The sequence below is a fragment of the Phocoena phocoena genome, chromosome 2 (genome assembly GCF_963924675.1).
Source record: "Phocoena phocoena chromosome 2, mPhoPho1.1, whole genome shotgun sequence".
Lineage (NCBI taxonomy): Eukaryota > Metazoa > Chordata > Mammalia > Artiodactyla > Phocoenidae > Phocoena > Phocoena phocoena.
Window position 1 is genome coordinate 141992048 of NC_089220.1, and position 21905 is coordinate 142013952.

The 21905-nt window shown below is 40.3% G+C and overlaps 1 protein-coding gene across 1 annotated transcript in view; it reads left to right on the forward strand.

Annotated features, from left to right (window-relative positions):
• The window catches only part of ADAMTSL3 (ADAMTS like 3), a 368709-nt gene that overhangs the window by 273451 nt on the left and 73353 nt on the right, over window positions 1-21905 (forward strand). The window contains 2 exon segments of the mRNA XM_065871391.1: window positions 8401-8593; window positions 8706-8885. Coding sequence (XP_065727463.1) covers window positions 8401-8593; window positions 8706-8885 — 373 coding nt within the window.

Sequence of the window (21905 nt, forward strand, 5' to 3'; positions counted from 1 at the left end):
TTCCTCATGTGTTTTCATATCCTCTTCCCTCTGTATGTCTCTGCATCGAAATTTCCCTTTTATAAGGTCACTACTCATATTGGATCAGGGTCCAATATCTAATGACCTCATCCTAACTTGATCATCTATAAAGACCCTATTTCCAAATAAAGTCACACTTCTAGGCACTAGCAGTTAGGACTTCAACATCTTTTTGAAGAAAAGAGTTCAACCCATAACAGCAAGTAAAGTCTTTGTTACCCTGGTTTTAGGTTCTTGAACCACATTTCCTGTCATGACCACTCTCACCTCATCACACGCTACACACACACACACACACACACACACACACACACGGGTGCTCACGCTGAGGAACTTGCCCAGCAGCCACACTAAATTATTCACTATGACCCATGTTCATACTCATTCATGGCTTCTGGGCCTTTGCACATACCATGCCCTCTGCCTGGAGCCCTCCTCCAGGAAATAAACTAATACTCTCCCATAAACGTAAGCAGTGGCTCACTTCTCACTGGTGTAATGAAGTCCAACAATGTGAAATGGGACCCTAACCTTAGATACTTGATAGGGGTAAGTCTTAATAATCCAGAAAGAAGTGGGAATGGGTCAGGGGAACGAGATAGAGCCCTAGTTCTACCTCCATCAAGGCATTTCAGACATGTCCCTTAGCTCTCTGGGCCTAGTTTCTCAGTCTGAATGTTGACGAAAAGTGTCAGACTTTATGATCACCAAGGTCCCTTTCAGCTCTAGTCTTTCATTGTTGAGTCATGCTTTCAGGTTGCATTTTTCACTCACATCTCTAGGACTCTGCCTAGTGTTTTTGCAATTATCCTCATATCTACTCATGAGTTGTTTGAAATGCTCAGGGTTTGTTTTAGTTCTAAGAATAACAGCCTTTGCTTGACCTGCCCAGGCGGCCAAGGCAGGGTTGAGTTTGTGTTGCAGAGCTGTCCTTCCTTGGCTTACCAATCAGGGCAAGATTTGACAACAAGTCTAGAAACCGTTCCTTAAGGCTGCTGATGGGAGCACGCTGGTTTACACGCACCAGCCCACGTGCAGGATCCCTTCCTTCCCTCAGCCTCGGCGAGAGATCCTGCACAGTGTCTTCTTTAGCAGCATCTTGTTCACAGAGCTTTCACGCTAGGACTAAGGCAACACACAATATATCTTGGCCACTTTGCAAAATTAAGGGTCTGCTTTTATGTGAAGGGAAATCGTATTCCTCATTTTGAAGTTGCAAATTTAATAAATTTTTTGAAGGTTGAGAGTCCTATTGGAAAAAAACCAGCAGAGACAAAGGGTTGATGCCAAAATAAAGGTAATCTTACAAAAATGTTTTAGGTTCTAGAAACCAGTGGTGTAGGAATAACAGGAACAGGGTGTTGCACAATATTTACCTACAAATACTTACTGACTCCAAGGGCAATAGCAGTAAAATATTACCGCAGGGTGAAACTTACCAGTGAGATTGGATTGGACGGTCAGCAGATCTTTATTTACCCAAAGGCAAATGTATTGTATTGATGTATTAGCCTGAACTCTCCAAGGTGGGGTGTTATATATTTATTTGTTTTTATGGGGTTACTCCCCTTGGTCTATCCTATAACTGCTGAGTGTCTGCTATTTATGGAGTCTGCTTTTTCCAAGAGAGAGCCAGCGGTTCATAGAAACATGCGGGGTTACTTAACGGTCCCACTAGTCCGAGAAGAGCCTTCTTCTATGACAGGATTCAACACAGCTAGACAGGGAAGTAGGGAAACAGGAGGCAAGAGTAATGTGTTTCTGTACCGACTTGTTACCCAGTTCTTGAATTAAAAAAAAAAATTCTGTGTTTAGTTCACTGTCTGTTAATAAGAAACTGTTATCCATTTCTTGAATAAAAATGGTTCCACTTCTGCTTCCTTAGGGCACTAATTGATTCTTCTAGTTACATACTTTCTTGAAAGACTAATCATCCTGAAGTAACTTCAAATAACTTACATAGTTAAGCTGAGTTGTTTTAATAGTGTGACAAAAGCCTTCTAATTATTTAGCCATGTAGTCTGATTGTCTTCAAAGTATGACCTATATATCTACTATTGGTGATTTCCCTCACCTCTAAAGCTCCTGGAAATTTAGATATTAATAGGCTAGTTAATAGGTTAACTTATATACTTCCAATTATATCCAATCCTATGGAGAGCAGTGACTTAACATCTTCCTTTTAATTCGTGGGAAAGGACCCATGTTCGTTGCTTCTTTGTGAAAAAAAAAGAAAAAAAGCTGCTGCTGATCACAGCCTGAAGCCATTGTTTACCTGAGGCTGCTCACTTGTGAAGAGGAAGGACAAACACAGATAGAGGCCTGGGACCAGATACCGCCCCAGGTCACCTGTTGGCTCGGTGGTTGGATCGTCAGTGTCCTTATAGTGCTTCTGTGCCACGTTGTCCATATAAGACCTCGTTCTAGACTGGAGACCCTGGAGGGCTAAATGGAGGCAAACAAAACTGAGACAGGAAGGGTTCAGAGACAGAGAAAAGGATTGAAGGAGGTGGAGGGAGAGAATACCCTCTTCCAGTTGAGGCTGCAAAATGAAGTTCCAAAGCATGTAAAAAAATCTAATACTTAGGAAGATAGCCCACAGATTCAATAGTTGAAAGATGAATTCACTCCAGAAGAAATTAAAATATAAGAACAATCTGAAAATACTTTCAACTAAGTATTATTGGGATCTTTGGAGAAATAACTAATAAATAATATCCATGTAAAGGACTAGAAATTTTGAAATAGAAATAGGCAGGAATGTGGTAAGAATAGATGTGTATTATAAAGAAAGCATTAGAAAACCTAGCAATGAAAAACAGTCAATGAAATAAAAGAATAAGCTATAGACAATTGAAAGAGTTGGTGACTTGAAGATAGTGTGAGGGTGTCAAATGAATCAAACCACAGAAGGTTGGTGATTTGGGGAAAAGAGAAGAAAGTGCAGAAATAGGGAAATCATGGCAGAGAAGCAAGATATTAAACTGTTGACTAAAACTCAGGAAAAAATACTTCTAGTATCAAGAGAAATGAGGGAAAACAAATCCCCACTTTGATAGGGCATAGTGAGACTGCAGAAAATCAAGGATGACAAGAAATTCTTAAAAGCTATAAGACATGAACGACATATTAACCCCAAGCACTTATTAACAAGTGGAGTTTCCAGAAAACAAAGGAATAACATATTTAGAGAACTCAGGGAAAGTCATGATCACCCTAGAGCTAAACTTGCTAAACTTTCAAGTATATGAATGTGGGTGTCCATTTTTAGCCTTGTGATGGACTAGATATCCTGAATGCCCTTTTGTTAAAGCTCCTAAAATACTAGGTAGAATATGTAAAAATAACTTGAAATGTAGAATTAAGCTTGTAAGAAAGTAGGGGAAATCCTCAGTAGCCAAAACGAAGCTGAGGCATGAATCTAGAGTGGTAACCCTGTATAAAAGTTAGTACCTTCCTGGGAACAGCTACCAACAGCCCTTTATGCAGGAGGGGGGGTTATATCCATCTGACTATGTGATCTGAAAAATTAATTCACATTCGTTTTGACAGACGTAATGCAAATTCTGTGTAGAGGAGTGATGTAACTTCCACCTAGAACTTAAAATTCCCACCAAGACCTAATAGGAATGACCTCATAATCAAGACCTAATAGGAATGACCTCATAATCAAAAATCAAAATACTCAGGAATAAACAACATGGGAGAATCAGTGGGGAATCAGACAGTTGGAATTATCAGATACAGAATATAAAATAAGTTTGTTTAAAATACTTAAAGGTATAAAACTGGAAATGAAAACCTAAGCTAGGAACAACCTATCAAAAATACTTGGACAGTTTTTTTAAAGAACCAAATATTAGGTTGAATCATATAAAACTTAAATTTCATTGGTTAAAAATGGTCAAATATTGGCAAATTCATATGGTTCAACCTAATAGAATATCTAGAGGTTAAATATAAAATCACTGACATTTAAAAGTTATGGAATGGGGCAAACAGGTGAAGTAGAAGAGAGTTCTGAAGAAATTACCTGGAAAAAAGCACAGAGAGGGGCTTCCCTGGTGGCGCAGTGGTTGAGAGTCCACCTGCCGATGCAGGGGACGCGGGTTCGTGCCCCGGTCTGGGAAGATCCCACATGCCACGGAGCAGCTAGGCCCGTGAGCCATGGCCGCTGAGCCTGCGCGTCCGGAGCCTGTGCTCCGCAACGGGAGAGGCCACAATAGTGAGAGGTCCGCGTACCACAAAAAAAAAAAAAAAACACAGAGAGCAAACGAGGTATGTAAAATATGCACTGGAGATAAGAAATACAGAGGATATATTGAGAAGGTATGTATCTAAATGAAGCTGCAAAAAGAGAGCAGGTAATATTCAAAGAGATAATGGCTGAGAATATTTTGGAGTTAATGAAAAATATGAATCCTGAGAATCTGGAGTTACAACAGATCCCAAGCAGGAAAAATAAAAAAGAGATACACACCTAGACATATGGTTGGGAAGCCTTGGAACTCCAAAGACAAAGAAAATATCTCAGAAGCAATCAGAGAGAAGAGATGTATAAGAGGAACAGCAAAAACTGACAGTATTCTTCTCATTAGTAATAATGGAATATTATCTTCAGATGGTTCAGAGGAAATAACTGTCAGCCTGGAATCACATACTTAGTGAACAATATTTCAAAGATGAAACAAGGATATTTTCAGATTGTAATGGGGTCAGCAAACCATGGCCTTATAGGTGATGTGAGGATTAAGTGTGTTAATACATGTAAAGTACTCTAAAAAGAGCTTGGCCCATGGTAAGTGATCGATAAATGTTCACTACTATTATGTTAGAAATTTTAGGTGAGCAAAACCAGGAGACTTTACTATCAGCAAACTTTCACTAAAGATAATTTTTTTAAAATGTGTTTATTAAGCAGAAAACTGATCCTAGAGGGACGGTCTGAGATATAAGAATGAATACTGACCAAAGTACATGGTAAAGACAGCTATCTAAAAAAGAATCACTGACTGTGCAAGTCAATAATAATATCTGAATGTGGATTTGAAATAGATATTGGACAACAAAGCGTTGTAAAACTGGGTCAAATGTTGATTGTGGAGTTAAAGTGATTTAAGCCCCTTGTACTATTTGTGAAGATGGAAATAATTTTGATTAACTCTAGAGATGTTAAATAGGCCCTTTAAATTTCCAAGGGTAACTCTAAGGATAAAAGATAGCAGAGGAGAAAGCAGAATAAAAAAATATAATGAACTCAACCAAACCCGTGGAAAAACAAAACAAAACAGGAATGATTAAAATAAGTATGGAAAAGTCAGGAGAAACAGAATTCTAGACAACAGTAACAGATGTGAGTAGTTCAAGAAGCCCTGTCATCTTGATCAAGAAAAGGAATAGAGATACCAAGAAACTCTAGACTTTGTTATCAGCATTTATAGTGATATATGCTATAATTTAAGGGTAAGTGCTAAAGGAGTATGAATGCTGGTTTATATATTCATTTGTCTTTTTGCATGTTAATTGAATTTATTGTAAAGTTAAAAAAATCCAATTTTTAAATTTATTTAAATTTATTTATTGTTTGACATAATGTTTTTCATTTTACACCTATTATACTTTTATTATTTTTAATGCCTTTGAGATTCCCCTTAAATTCCTTATATTTATGCTGTCTCTATTTTTGTTCTTCATAGTTCACCATAAATTTATCAATTTTATTTGTCTTTTGAACAGCCAACTTTTGTTTTCTAGTTTACTCATTTCTGTACTCATCTCTTTTTTTGTTTCCTCTCCTTTACTTTTTTTGGTCTAATATACTGATTTTTTTAACTTCTTGAAATAGATTATTGTTTTCAGCCTTTCTTGCATTTTAATATGTACATTTAAGACATTGATTTTCTTCTAATCATGGCTTTAGCTGCATCCCACAGATTTTGACATTTCATGTTTTTTAACATACATTTAAAAATACTTTCTAATTTTCATTGTGATTTCTTCTTTGACCCATGAGTAATTTAAAAGGTTATTGCATAATTTCTAAATATTTGGGGGATTATCTAATATAGTTCCACTGTGGTCAGAAATGTGATAGACTAGGTGGCTTAAAGAACAAAAGTTTATTTTCTCACAGCTCTGGAGGCTAGAACTTTTAAGATCAAGGTGCCAGCAGGGTACCGTGTTTGATGACAGCTCTCTTCCCAGCTTGCTGACAGCTGCCTTCTCACTGTGTCCTTTTATGGCAGAAAGAGAGAGAGAGAGAGAGAGAGAGAGAGAGAGAGAGAGAGAGAGAGCAAGCTCTCTGGTTTATCTTCTTACAAGGGCACTAGTCCCATCAGGAAGGCCCCACCCTTATGGCCTCTTCTAACCCTAATTTTGACCTAAAGGCCTAATTTCCAAACACTATCACATTGGAGGTTAGGGATTCAACATATGAATTTGGGGAGGGATACAAACATTCAGTCCATAGCGTGTACTGTGTATTATTTTAATCCTTTGATTGACTTGCTTCCATTTTACTTAGGATTTATATTTCTCTTTTATTTAGAATTCAGAATACATAACCATACATAAAAAATATTTTCTTTATATACATTTGTCAGATTTTGTGCTCAGGTTTTACCGAGCTTCATAATATACATTAAAATATTTCATCCTCTTCTTTACTTTGGAACATTTTAAATAACATAGGAATTCACTTGTTTCTTAGAAACTTGTAGGCACTCAATCACACAATTAGCAAGCTCTAGTCCCTTTCTTGCATAGAACTTTTTGTAGTTGCCTAACAACATGTATTTCATCAAAATTTTCAAATGTATTATTTAGTTCTCTATGTTCTTATTAAAATTCATCTTTTTGATAAGCCAGGAGCTTAGAGAAGTATTTCACAGCTTAAATTTTTTTTATTACATATCCTTCCATTTTTCTTATATCTAACATCTCATATTTCATACATATTTGTGCTTGTTATTCAGTCTCCGTATTTGTTATATCATCATGTGAACTCTTGCCTTCATAAATTAAGATTTTACTCTTTTTGCCCTATTTGTCTTTAATACTGTTCTTCATTTTTTCTCTCAGTCACATAAGTAAAACATGTTTGTTATAGAAAGTTAGAAGTCTGAAAAATCACCTTTAGATAAACACTAATATTTTTCAAAGAACTAACTTATTTTTTCTGATAATGAATGTTTATTATAAGAAAAATCAGGAGAAAGATACTAGCAAGAATAAAGAAAATAAAAATCCTATCACTTAGAGATCATCACTGTTAACATTTCAATGTGTAATTATCCATATTCTTTTTCTGCATGCATTTATAGTGCATAAAATAGCATGGCAATTTTATGACCTATTTTCTAATAAAAATACATGAATGTATTTCCATGTCAGTAACTATATATCTACTTTACTTTCAATGGCTGCTAGCATGGTGCTTTATGAATAGACAATTATTTATTTTGCCCTTTATTATTAAATGTTTAGATGGCCTCCTTCCACTTTGTAAAATTTAATTAATTAATTAATTATTTTTTTGCTGTTACAAACTACCCTGGAGCAAGTATTTTTTTATTAATGTACATTTTAAGCATTTAAAAAGTTTTTCCTCATGATATATCTTTACAGTAACTAGTTAAAAATTCATGATTACTAAGAATTAAATATCCACAAATTAAAATAATCATTGTATACAAGTTTTTACCCATCAGACAGGCAGAGACTTTTTAAAATGATATTGTCCAGTGTTGGTGTGGCTGTAAGAAACCAGGCCGTCTCACTTGCTTTTGGTGAGAGTGTGAATTGAGAGAATCTTTTTTGAAGGCAACTTGGAAATATGTGTCATGAGCAGCTGCCCTGGGTTTTAATTTTTACAGATGTTTCATGAGAAAACCTGATTTTTCCAAGATCTTATTGGAAAGGAATCACATTTCATATACATATATATATATTATCCTAACATAAAAGAATTTTCTTAGGGATATTCTAAAGAATGAATCCAGGTGCCCTGAAAATTTCCTGAAGTGTGCTTTTAAGCATTTAAAATTCTTTTGGCACCTATATAATTCATCCTTGCCTTGGGGCTCTATTCAAAACAAAACTAAGATTTTATTATTGCTGTATGTAGGGTGGTAGGTTAGGATGGAGAGAAATGTACTCTGGACTTTCCCAACATAGGTAAAATCTTTAAACCCTTTCCTGACACTTCTTGCCTGGAAACATTGTATTTCTGGACTTGAATTGCATATGTTGATGCTGTGACTCCAGGATCTGGATGTGGCGTGTGGAGTCTGGAAGTCCAGAGAGGAACTTGTCCATGCTCTGGTTGTTGCACAGAGTCCATTGGACACTTAATGTTGCCCACTTTTTTTTTTGGTACAGGTGGCACACGGGCTCTTGGGGACCCTGCTCAGCTACCTGTGGCGTTGGAATCCAGACCCGAGAAGTGTACTGCCTGCACCCTGGGGAATCCCCCTCCCCTCCTGAGGAATGCCAAGATGAGAAGCCCCATGCCTTACAAGCATGCAATCAGTTTGATTGCCCTCCTAGCTGGCATATTGAAGAATGGCAGCAGGTATGGTAGACTGATGACTCCACGGCCGCCAGGCCGATGATTGTAAGAGCCCTGCATTGCACTAAGTTGAAGAGGGCCAAGCCCGTTGACTCACCTCCTTCTGTCTTCTCAGTGTTCCAGGACCTGTGGTGGGGGAACTCAGAATCGCAGGGTCACCTGTCAGCAGCTGTTAACGGATGGCAGCTTTCTGAGTCTCTCAGATGAATTGTGTCAAGGACCCAAGGCATCTTCTCATAAGTCCTGTGCCAGAACAGACTGTCCTCCGCATCTAACCGTGGGAGACTGGTCAAAGGTAAGGGCCATTGCAAACTTTACAGTCCCTTCTTTTCTGCGCCTCCCTTTTTTCAGCCTTTCGCTATTTCCTCCCTGAGATGAGAGCTGGGGCTAGTTTGAGGTGAGTGGAATGTCTAGGGTGCAAAATTTCAGGAGGCACTTACTCACTGTCTGGGTTGTGTAAGTGCCCTGGTCCAGACCTACACATAATGATCTGTTTTCAGTTTTTACTCAATATTACTTAAACTGTACTCAACACGTTCCTCCTAAACCAAATCCCATTACTTCTTTCTTTTGGAAGAACCAAAGTCATTGTATCCCAGGATTAACTCAAAATCGGTTTGGTTCTTCTCTGCCTTAGGTCTCCTTATACAGAATTATTTATTAAACCCTGACATTTCAACTTTCTGAAAATTTTCCACACCTTTACTTCCTTTGCATTCCGTTGATACCGTTGCTGATTTTACCATTTACCCTCTCAAGTTCACGTTAATTGCAATAAGCAGAATTCCAAACTATCATTTTAGTGCTGCCAGGACTTATTAGAGTCTAGTAGCAATGCCTCATTTTTCACGTGGGGAAAATTAAACCCAAATAGCTGAAATAAGCTGCAAGGTAGGCGCAGAATCCACGCCTTTTAACCTTATCCCAAGGGTTCTCTCTTTGATATTACACTGCCTACCAGATTCCCGGCCTCTGTACCACTCTCTCATCTCCACACCATCTAACACCTCAAAGTATTCCCATCACTGCGTCCATCAAGTCACCTCCTACAGGTTGGAAAAATCAACTTTCAGTTCCCCAGAATACCTCGCAGGGCTTTCCTTGAACTGATGGGACTCATATCCCAGCCCCCTTTATTCTTTTTTTTTTACATCTTTATTGGAGTAGAATTGCTTTACAATGGTGTGTTAGTTGCTGCTTCATAACAAAGTGAATCAGTTATACATATACATATATTCCCACATCTCTTCCCTCTTGCGTCTCCCTCCCTCCCACCCTCCCTATCCCACCCCTCCAGGCGGTCACAAAGCACTGAGCTGATATCCCTGTGCTATGCAGCTGCTTCCCACTAGCTATCTACCTTACATTTGGTAGTGTATATATGTCCGTGCCTCTCTCTCGCTTTGTCACAGCTCACCCTTCCCACTCCCCATATCCTCAAGTCCATTCTCTAGTAGGTCTGTGTCTTTATTCCTGTCTTACCCCTAGGTTCTTCATGACATTTTTTTTTCTTAAATTCCATATATATGTGTTAGCATACAGTATTTGTCTTTCTCTTTCTGACTTACTTCACTCTGTACGATAGACTCTAGGTCTATCCACTTCATTACAAAGAGCTCAATTTCGTTTCTTTTTATGGCTGAGTAATATCCCATTGTATATATGTGCCAAATCTTCTTTATCAGTTCATCCGATGATGGACACTTAGGTTGTTCCATCTCCGGGCTATTGTAAATAGAGCTGCAATGAACATTTTGGTACATGACTCTTTGAATTATGGTTTTCTCAGGGTATATGCCCAGTAGTGGGATTGCTGGGTCATATGGTAGTTCTATTTGTAGTTTTTTAAGGAACCTCCATACTGTTCTCCATAGTGGCTGTACCAATTCACATTCCCACCAGCAGTGCAAGAGTGTTCCCTTTTCTCCACACCCTCTCCAGCATTTATTGTTTCTAGACTTTTTGATGATGGCCATTCTGACCGGTGTGAGATGATTTCTCATTGTAGTTTTGATTTGCATTTCTCTAATGATTAATGATGTTGAGCATTCTTTCATGTGTTTGTTGGCAGTCTGTATATCTTCTTTGGAGAAATGTCTATGTAGGTCTTCTGCCCATTTTTGGATTGGGTTGTTTGTTTTTTTGTTATTGAGCTACATGAGCTGCTTATACATTTTGGAGATTAATCCTTTGTCTGTTGCTCCATTTGCAAATATTTTCTCCCATTCTGAGGGTTGTCTTTTGGTCTTGTTTATGGTTTCCTTTGCTGTGCAAAAGCTTTGAAGTTTCATTAGGTCCCATTTGTTTATTTTTATTTCCATTTCTCTAAGAGGTGGGTCAAAAAGGATCTTGCTGTGATTTATGTCATAGAGTGTCTGCCCATGTTTTCCTCTAAGAGTTTGATAGTTTCTGGCCTTACATTTAGGTCTTTAATCCATTTTGAGCTTATTTTTGTGTATGGTGTTAGGGAGTGATCTAATCTTATACATTTACAAGTACCTGTCCAGTTTTCCCAGCACCACTTATTGAAGAGGCTGTCCTTCCTCCACTGTACAGTCCTGCCTCCTTTATCGAAGATAAGGTGACCATATATGCGTGGGTTTATCTCTGGGCTTTCTATCCTGTTCCATTGATCTATCTTACTGTTCTTGTGCCAGTACCATACTGTCTTGATTACTGTAGATTTGTAGTATAGTCTGAAGTCCGGAAACCTGATTGCTCCAGCTCCGTTTTTGGTTCTCAAGATTGCTTTGGCTATTTGGGGTCTTTTGTGTTTCCATACAAATTGTGAAATTTTTTGTTCTAGTTCTGTGAAAAATGCCAGTGGTAGTTTGATAGGGATTGTATTGAATCTGTAGATTGCTTTGGGTAGTACAGTCATTTTTACAATGTTGATTCTTCCAATCCAAGAACATGGTATATCTCTCCATCTATTGGTATCATCTTTAATTTCTTTCATCAGTGTCTTATAATTTTCTGCATACAGGTCTTTTGTCTCCTTAGGTAGGTTTATTCCTAGACATTTTATTCTTTTTGTTGCAATGTAAATGGGAGTGTTTGCTTGATTTTACTTTCATATTTTTCATCATTAGTGTATAGGAATGCCAGAGATTTCTGTGCATTAATTTTGTATCCTGCTACTTTACCAAATTTATTGATTAGCTCTAGTAGTTTTCTGGTAGAATCTTTAGGATTCTCTATGTATAGTATCATGTCATCTGCAAACAGTGACAGCTTTACTTCTTCTTTTCTGATTTGGATTCCTTTTCTTCTCTGATTGCTGTGGCTAAAACTTCCAAAACTATGTTGAATAAGAGTGGTGAGAGTGGGCAACCTTGTCTTGTTCCTGATCCCAGTGGAAATGCTTTCAGTTTTTCACCATTGAGGATGATGTTGGCTCTGGGTTTGTCATATATGGCCTTTATTATGTTGAGGAAAGTTCCCTCTATGCCTACTTTCTGGAGGGTTTTTATCGTAAATGGGTGTTGAATTTTGTCAAAAGCTTTCTCTGCATCTATTGAGATGATCATATGGTTTTTTTCCTTCAGTTTGTTAATATGGTGTATCACGTTGATTGATTTGCATATATTGAAGAATCCTTGCATTCGTGGGATAAACCCCACTTGATCATGGGGTACGAGCCTTTTAATGTGCTGTTGGATTCTGTTTGCTAGTATTTTGTTGAGGATTTTTGCATCTATGTTCATCAGTGATATTGGCCTGTAATTTTCTTTCTTTGTGACATCCTTGTCTGGTTTTGGTATCAGGGTGATGGTGGCCTCGTAGAATGCGTTTGGGAGTGTTCCTCCCTCTGCTATATTTTGGAAGAGTTTGAGAAGGGTAGGTGATAGCTCTTCTCCAAATGTTTGGTAGAATTTGCCTGTGAAGCCATCTGGTCCTGGGCTTTTGTTTGTTGGGAGATTTTTAATCACAGTTTCAATTTCAGTGCTTGTGATTGGTGTGTTCATATTTTCTGTTTCTTCCTGATTCAGTCTTGGCAGGTTGTACATTTCTAAGAATTTGTCCATTTCTTCCAGGTTGTCCATTTTATTGGCACAGAGTTGCTTGTAGTAATCTCTCATGATCTTTTGTATTTCTGCAGTGTCAGTTGTTACTTCTCCTTTTTCATTTCTGATTCTGTTGATTTGAGTCTTCTCCCTTTTTTTCTTGATGAGTCAGGCTAATGGTTTATCAATTTTGTTTATCTTCTCAAAGAACCAGCTTTTAGTTTTATTGACCTTTGCTATCGTTTCCTTCATTTCTTTTTCATTTATTCCTGATCTGATTTTTATGATTTCTTTCCTTCTGCTAACTTTGGGGGTCTGTTGTTCTTCTTTCTCTAATTGCTTTAGGTACAAGGTTAGGTTGTTTATTCGAGATGTTTCCTTTTTCTTAAGGTAAGATTGTATTGCTATAAACTTCCCTCTCAGAACTGCTTTTGCTGCATCCCATATGTTTTGGGTCGTTGTGTCTCCATTGTCATTTATTTCTAGGTATTTTTTGATTTCCTCTTTGATTTCTTCAGTGATCACTTCGTTATTAAGTTGTGTATTGTTTGCCTCCACGTGTTTGTATTTTTTACAGATCTGTTCCTGTAATTGATATGTAGTCTCATGGCGTTGTGGTCAGAAAAGATACTTGATACAATTTCAATTTTCTTAAATTTACCAAGGCTTGATTTGTGACCCAAGATATGATCTATCCTGGAGAATGTTCCATAAGCACTTGAGAAGAATGTGTATTCTGTTGTTTTTGGATGGAATGTCCTATAAATATCAATTAAGTCCATCTTGTTTAATGTATCATTTAAAGCTTGTGTTTCCTTATTTATTTTCATTTTGGGTGATCTGTCCATGGGTGAAAGTGGGGTGTTAAAGTCCCCTACTATGAATGTGTTACTGTCGATCTCCCCTTTTATGGCTGTTAGTATTTGCCTTATGTATTGAGGTGCTCCTGTGTTGGGTACATAAATATTTACAATTGTTATATCTTCTTCTTGGATTGATCCCTTGATCATTATGTAGTGTCCTTCTTTGTCTCTTCTAATAGTCTTTACTTTAAAGTCTATTTTGTCTGATATGAGAATTGCTACTCCAGCTTTCTTTTGGTTTCCATTTGCATGGAATGTCTTTTTCCATCCCCTTACTTTCAGTCTGTATGTGTCTCTAGGTCTGAAGTGGGTCTCTTGTAGACAGCATATATATGGGTCTTGTTTTTGTATCCATTCAGCCAATCTGTGTCTTTTGGTGGGAGCATTTAGTCCATTTACATTTAAGGCAGTTATCGATATGTATGTTCCTATTCCCATTTTCTTAATTGTTTTGGGGTCATTATTGTAGGTCTTTTCCTTCTCTTGTGTCTCCTGCCTAGAGAATTTCCTTTAGCATTTGTTGTAAAGCTCATTTGGTGGTGCTGAACTCTCTCAGCTTTTGCTTGTCTGTAAAGCTTTTAATTTCTCCATCAAATCTAAATGAGATCCTTGCTGGGTAGAGTAATCTTGGTTGCAGGTTTTTCTCCTTCATCACTTTAAATATGTCCAGCCAGTCCCTTCTGGCTTGCAGAGTTTCTGCTGAAAGATCAGCGGTTAACCTTATGGGGATTCCCTTGTGTGTTATTTGTTGTTTTTCCCTTGTTGCTTTTAATATGTTTTCTTTGTATTTAATTTTTGACAGTTTGATTAATATGTGTCTTGGTGTATTTCTCATTGGATTTATCCTGTATGGGGCTCTCTGTGCTTCCTGGACTTGATTAACTATTTCCTTTTCCATATGAGGGAAGTTTTCAACTATAATCTCTTCAAATATTTTCTCAGTCCCTTTCTTTTTCTCTTCTTCTTCTGGAACCCCTATAATTCAGATGTTGGTGCATTTAATGTTGTCCCAGAGGTCTCTCAGACTGTCCTCAGTTCTTTTCATTCTTTTTTCTTTATTCTGCTCTGCGGTAGTTACTTCCACTATTTTATCTTCCAGGTCACTTATCCGTTCTTCTGCCTCAGTTATTCTGCTATTGATCCCATCTAGAGTATTTTTAATTTCATTCATTGTGTTGTTCATCTTTGCTTGTTTCCTCTTTAGTTCTTCTAGGTCCTTGTTAAATGTTTCTTGCATTTTGTCTATTCTATTTCCAAGATTTTGGATCACCTTTACTATCATTATTCTGAATTCTTTTTCAGGTAGACTGTCTATTTCCTCTTCATTTGTTAGGTCTGGTGGGTCTTTATCTTGCTCCTTCAACTGTTGTGTGTTTTTCTGTCTTCTCATTTTGCTTATCTTACTGTGTTTGGGGTCTCCTTTTTACAAGCTGCAGGTTCGTAGTTCCTGTTGTTTTTGGTGTCTGTCCCCAGTGGCTAAGGTTGGTTCAGTGGGTTGTGTAGGTTTCCTGTTGGAGGGGACTAGTGCATGTGTTCTGGTGGATGAGGCTGGATCTTGTCTTTCTAGTGGGCAGGTCCACGTCTGGTGGTGTGTTTTGGGGTGTCTGTGGCCTTATTATGATTTTGGGCAGCTTCTCTGCTAATGGATGGGGTTGTGTTCCTGTCTTCCTAGTTGTTTGGCATAGGATGTCCAGCACTGTAGCTTGCTGGTCGTTGAGTGAAGCTGGGTGCTGGCATTGAGATGGAGATCTCTGGGAGATTTTCGCTGTTTGATATTATGTGGAGCTGGGAGGTCTCTTGTGGACCGGTGTCCTGAAGTTGGCTTTCCCACCTCAGAGGCACAGCACTGACTCCTGGCTGCAGCACCAAGAGCCTTTCATCCACACGGCTCAGAATAAAAGGGAGAAAAAGTAGAAAGCAAGAATTGGTAGAAGTAGAAAGAAAGAAAGGAAGAATGAAAGAAAGAAAGAAAGGAGTGAGGGAGGGAGGGAGGAAGGAGGGAAGAAAGGAAAAAAGGAAAGAAAGAAAGAAGATAAAGTAAAATAAAATAATTAAAATAAAAAATAATTATTAAGAAAAAAAAATTTTTTTAAATGGATGGATAGAACCCTAGGACAAATGGTGGAAGCAAAACTATACAGACAAAATCTCACACAGAAGCATACACATACACACTCACAAAAAGAGGAAAAGGGGAAAAAATCATAAATCTTGCTCTCAAAGTCCACCTCCTCAATTTGGGATGATTCGTTGTCTCTTCAGGTATTCCACAGATGCAGGGTACATCAAGTTGATTGTGGAGCTTTAATCCGCCGCTTCTGAGGCTGCTGGGAGAGATTTCCCTTTCTCTTCTTTGTTCTCACAGCTTCCGGGGCTCAGCTTTGGATGTGGCCCCGCCTCTGCGTGTAGGTCACCTGAGCGCATCTGTTCTGCGCTCAGATAGGACGGGGTTAAAGGAGCACCTGCTTCAAGGACTCTCGCTCACTCAGGCCGGGGTGGGGGGGGGGGGAGGGAGGGGCACGGAGTGCGGGGCGGGCCTGCGGCGCCAGAGACCGGCGTGACGTTGCACCAGCCTGAGGCGCGCCGTGCGTTCTCCCAGAGGAGTTGTTCCTGGATCCCGGGACCCTGGCAGTGGCGGGCTGTACAGGCTCCCCGGAAGGGTGGTGTGGATAGTGACCTGTGCTCGCACACAGGCTTCTTGGTGGCGGCAGCAGCAGCCTTAGCGTCTCATGCACGTCTCTAGGGTCCGCGCTTTTAGCCGCGGCTCGCGACCATCTCTGGAGCTCCTTTAAGCAGCGCTCTTAATCCCCTCTCTTCGCGCACCAGGAAACAAAGAGGGAAGAAAAAGTCTTTTCCCTCTTTGGCAGCAGCCCCCTTTATTCTTATTCCAGCTCTTTCTTCCAGTGTTGCTGCATCCTTACTGTCTATAGGCTGAGGTTTTAGCAAAGGTTTTGAAGCAGGTAGTTGAGGTCTGTAATGAGGGTCCTCTAATCTCCAGTCGCTGCCCCAAATGTGTATCTTCTGGGATCAGAGGGGCAGCCTAACCTTAGAAATAATCTCAAGAAATAAGAAAGGACAGTAACTGACATTTATGAACTTCCCTGAGTCCTAAATTCAGTGATGGTATGGTTGCAACCTATTGTATGATACCACTCCCATCTCATCCTAACGACGGCCCTGGGAGCTGATGTATCCATTTCTGTAGATGAGAAAACAGAGGTACATTCAGACTGAAGTCGCGTTCCCAAGGGTAGAGCTGGGATTCAAACCTGCGTTTGTGTGACCCAAGTTTAGTATAAACTGTGTACACTCATGTCTCTCATGCAAGAACAGGAGCTTTTGAGCCAAACAGACCCATGATGGAACCTACAAGCTTTAATGCCTGCAGGTGACCTCGTTCCATATCCTTAACCTGTGTGAGCCTCCATTTTCCTTTCTTTTAACACAGTGGTTGTTCTGAGGATAACATGAGGTATTAGGTATGGAAACACCTAACCGAGTGGACCCTTCCCATCCCCCTGAGCATCCTTCTAGCATAGGTTGGATTGACAGTACTTTTATCTGCATGTTCTACAGTTTTATATTTTTCCTGTTTTAACTGTCTAGCTCAATTAAGTGCTAGTATGTATAAACTATCTTAACTGACAAGCCACAAGTCATGGTCCTCGTCCAGGTCACTGAGGGTCTACCTAAATGTTTCCCCAAACCCTCATTAAATGCTTCCGGTTACTGTCTCCATAAGGTTAGGGGCAGAACTTCAGGGAGGGGATAGCCACGCATTTGTGGAGAGAACTCTTGGCATCGTGAATGCTTGGTCACCTTACTGCACTCAGTGTGACACCGGGACCAGCCAAATGGGCATCTTTTTAGAAGCTGGGAACTTGTGAGAGATGATGCTCTCAAGTCCCACCCTGACCTGAGGAATGAGAACCTGCATTTGAACAAGGTCCCCAGGTGCTGTCAGGCACATTACCTTTTGAGAAGCATTTCTCCACCTGCCCCTCATCCTTGGGAGGGTTGCTTAGCCCTTCAGTGTGTCCAAAGTAGGGATGGCTCTAGGAAATAACTTCTCTGAGCAAGTGCTACATAACCCAAGAGGAAGAGGCAGGAAAAGGGAAAGACAAGGCGTGAGCGGATGCAGCCCCGGAGCACCTAGAACCCCTGCCGTGCTCTAAAATACCACACCCTCCTCACCTCTTTTCTTATTTCCTCTGAGAGAAAAGAGGCCTTCGCAGTTCCATCCTACCTCCTAAACAAACTCTTCTCACTGGCCTTTTAGAGGAGAGGCTGGGGCTGACATCCTTGCTTTCCTCTCCTGTCCATTCCCTCTGTGAAGAACAGAATTTGTAGTTGCTGGGTATGTTTCACTGAATGAACACCCTTTACCACGTTGACGCAGGCTTGCCTTGTGTCTTTGCTCTTGTTACCCTCAAATCCTGGGCCCAGCTCTAAGCTTCCCTCCTCTGTGAAGTCTTCCACTCCCTAAAATCATACAGCATTTCCCAGCTTTAACTCGTAACGACCCCAGGTTTTCTTTTTTATTGCGTTTTAATGGGGAGCTACTTCCTGAGCATCCACGTGGTCTTCTCATCTGGCCTATAGCGTCCTTGAGGCCAGCGGCCATGAGATTGCTGACAGGTCCTTGGGCCCTATAGACCTCTGAGCAGGTAAATCCTCTTCCTCAAGAGCGTTTGCAAAGACAGGGGAAATGCAAAATGGTGTTGAAGTAGTGAGCTGTAGTAAAGCTCAGGCCAGCTAACAGAGGACAGGAAAATCATTCACTGGAAGAGATTTTGCTGGAAGAAAGAAGAGGAGACAGAAGAGTTTAGCCACGTGAGCTGGGCTGGACCTGAGGCAGATCAGTTTCCTAGGCGACCATTCACCAAGGCGAGAGCAAGCTTGTGCACACTCCAAGAGGTCAGCCCAAGCACCGTCAGGACATCTTCCTGCTCCTAGCCAAGGCCACATCTCCAGGACACCTGCATGTGGGAGGAGGAGCAGGTGTGCCCACGTGCACAGGAAAGCAGAGCCAGCGTTCAGACTTGGGTCCAGTTAGGCCCACGTGTCGCCCAGCAGTTTGTGTTTCCTACGGAATTCAGCTTTTCTCTTGATGGTTGAAATTTTCTCTCATTTCTGAGTTGCTTTGTTTTGGCAGAGACTCTGATGCCAAATTGCCACCATCCCTAAAGCTTTTTGCCAGGCTCGTCCCTCTGGCATGGGATGGCTCATTCCAGGGCAGCCATCAATCTTGTGGTTCTGGATGAGGCCCTTCCACTTTGGAACTGGCCACTACCCCTGAACCCAGAAAGACTGAAAAGCCACACCAGAATTTCTGCTTTTCGCCGAGCCAGGCCTCTTAGGCTGCATCTGGAATACTCCTCTCTCCCCGACACTAGCTCTATTCATGACATGTTTGGGCTTTGTTCATTCATTGGCTCATTCCTTTTCCTTGATTTCCTTAGATCTGAACCCAGTTTTAGGCAGAAAGGAACCTTCAATTCTTACACTGCTTTTCTAGTTACCAAAAAGGAGCATTGGCTTCCCTGGTGGCGCAGTGGTAGAGAATCTGCCTGCCAACGCAGGGGACACAGGTTCGAGCCCTAGTCCGGGAAGATCCCACATGCCGCAAGGCAGCTAAACCCGTGTGCCACAACTACTGAGCCTGCGCACTAGGGCCTGCGAGCCACAACTACCGAGCCTGTGTGCCACAATTGCTGAAGCCCACACGCCTGGAGCCCGTGCTCCACAAAAGGAGAAGCCACCACAATGAGAAGCCCGTGCATTGCAACGAAGAGTAGCCCCTGCTCGCCACAACTAGAGAAAGCCCACGCACAGCAACAAAGACCCAACATAGCCAAAAATAAATAAATTACATAAATAAATAAATTTGAAAAAAAAAAAGGAGCATCGACACTTATATGGGGCAGTCTTCCCTAAAGGTGGATTTCTGCAATCCCTTGTGGACGGTTTTGTGACCCTATTCCTTTGACTGAAATCCAGTAGCCTCTCCTCATTCTTTGTTCTCTCTGCTTTGATGGAGCATTTGGCCATTTTGTCCACTTTCATCATTCTCCTTCAGGGCGTTTCTTGGTGTTATTTATTTTTCCTACTTACCTGACTGCATCTTTTCTATTGGTTTACCTTCTTCCAAATCTCCAAGCTCAGTATTTGACCCTTTGATTTTTATCACTGCATTTTTCCTCCATCGATGATTCTGTGGTGGGACTTCTTCTCTGACTTCTGTAGGTGACTCTCTGTCTCCAGGAGCAGTTTCTGACTTTCTCTTCAGTACCTGTCCTTAGCTCCCCAAGTAGGATGTATCCTCATTATGGGAAAGCAAAGGGACACCCTCTTCATTCCCAGCCAGCTCCGCCACCTACTTCCTGTCCCCGTCAGTGCACCAGCATCTTTCCAACACTTCTGATCATCTCTGATTTTGCCTCCTGTATTCAGTTACCTATACCTGCCAACTCTTCAATTCTTGAAATATGTCCATATGCTAAGTAAAAAGGGAAAGATCTCTATACATGAGACATTTTACAAAGTACAGCTCAAGATATGTCCAGGACACATGGATTTCCAAATATGGCTTTCCAGTTTTCAATAGATTTATTAATTATGACTCAGCAAGGCAGTAGTGTGTTGGAGCCAGTTCATACTAGCTTTCGAGAACCAATTGTGATCTCTTCCTACCTTGTATTCAATGACATTTGGACGACAGCTTGAAATCAGCCCTGATGGGAATATTTACACCACAGAAATTGGCAAATGTTACAATCAGGGCCCTCTTTTCCATGAACCTGTTGTGAAACATTTACTAGCACACAACTGCATGAAAGGGATATTCACACACACACACACACACACACAATCTTATCAACAAGACAGTTTCAGCTTATTGATAAATCAGGTACTTAGGATAGAAATGCTCTTATTTGTTGACTGAAATAAATAGACTTGTAGAATCTTCTTCTAAATGAGTATGCCTATTGCCACAACTCAGCATCTTCACAGTCATTTACTGAGCACTGCTATGATTGATTACTCCAGGTACCAGGAATCTGAGACAATCAAGAATACAGTCTTCAATGAGCTCACAGTTGAATGAGGCAGACCGATGAAAAAAATTGTATATAAAGTCCAATAAAGTTGTCCCGTCTACAGAAATAAGTGAAAATTGAGGGGAAACATCTGAGTCTGCCTGAGTCCCAGGAAAGTGTTGTAGAAAATGCAGCTTTAGAGTTTGGTCTAAAGGATGAGACCCGATTAGAGTCCTGAGAAAAGAAAACCGAAACAATGTAACAGAACAAAACTATAAATAAAAGATTCCAAGCACCACACTGAAAGGGCACACCATATACCTGGGAAAATTGACCCAGAATGGTCAATATCAAGACATACTCTACTAAAGACACTGGATGTTAAAGATTAAAGAATAATGTGTTAGTGTTTCTAGGCAAAAGGACCAAGTCACTTACTAGGGAAAGAAAATCAGGTTAGCGTCAGACTTCGCAACAATACCACTTCACAGTAGAAAACAATGGAGCAACATCTTTAATGTACTAAAAGAGGAAATGTGAACCAAGGATTTTCTGTCCTGCCCAACTGATCTTCAAGTTTGAAGGTCGCAGGCAAATAGTTCCAAAGTTACAAGAACTCAGGGTATGTTGTTCCCATGAGCTCTTCCAGAGGAATCTACCATATTTCTATGGAATAAATCATAGAAGCTTTGGCATAAAGTTGCTGTTTTGTGAGTCATAATTAATGGCACTGGTTCTGTCCTCTCTGCTGTCTCAGCTGTGAACCTTCTCTAATGGCACGCTAACCTTGAACTTAGCAGATACAAGGTCACGTGAGACCTCCATCCAGAAGAGGGGTTTACAAATGGTCTTCCCATTCATAATGGGGAGAAATGGCTTATGAGTAGTGATTGGCAATTATGTAACTACTGTTTTTATATTCTATGGAAAACTCCTAGATGATGATTTGATGTGTTAAAAAAATACATCATAAGTTGCTAAATGGTAATTTTTAATTATTTGTTCAAAAGCTTACAAAAAGCTTCCCTCTGTACTGAAAAACTATTATTATTATTATTTTTTTTTTTTTGCGGTACACGGGCCTCTCACTGCTGTGGCCTCTCCCGTTGCGGAGCACAGGCTCCGGACACGCAGGCTCAGCGGCCATGGCTCACGGGCCCAGCCCCTCCTCGGCATGTGGGATCTTCCCGGACCGGGGTACGAACCCGTGTCCCCTGCATCGGCAGGCGGACTCTCAACCACTGCGCCACCAGGGAAGCCCTGAAAAACTATTAATAATTAGGGCTTTCTGTTAAAGAGGACAATAAAGGCATTTAAAAAAATTCCATTCCCCTTCTGTGAAACCCAACAAAATACCCACAAAGAGGATGAAAGAGCAGGAACATCCTGTCTTTAATGAACAATG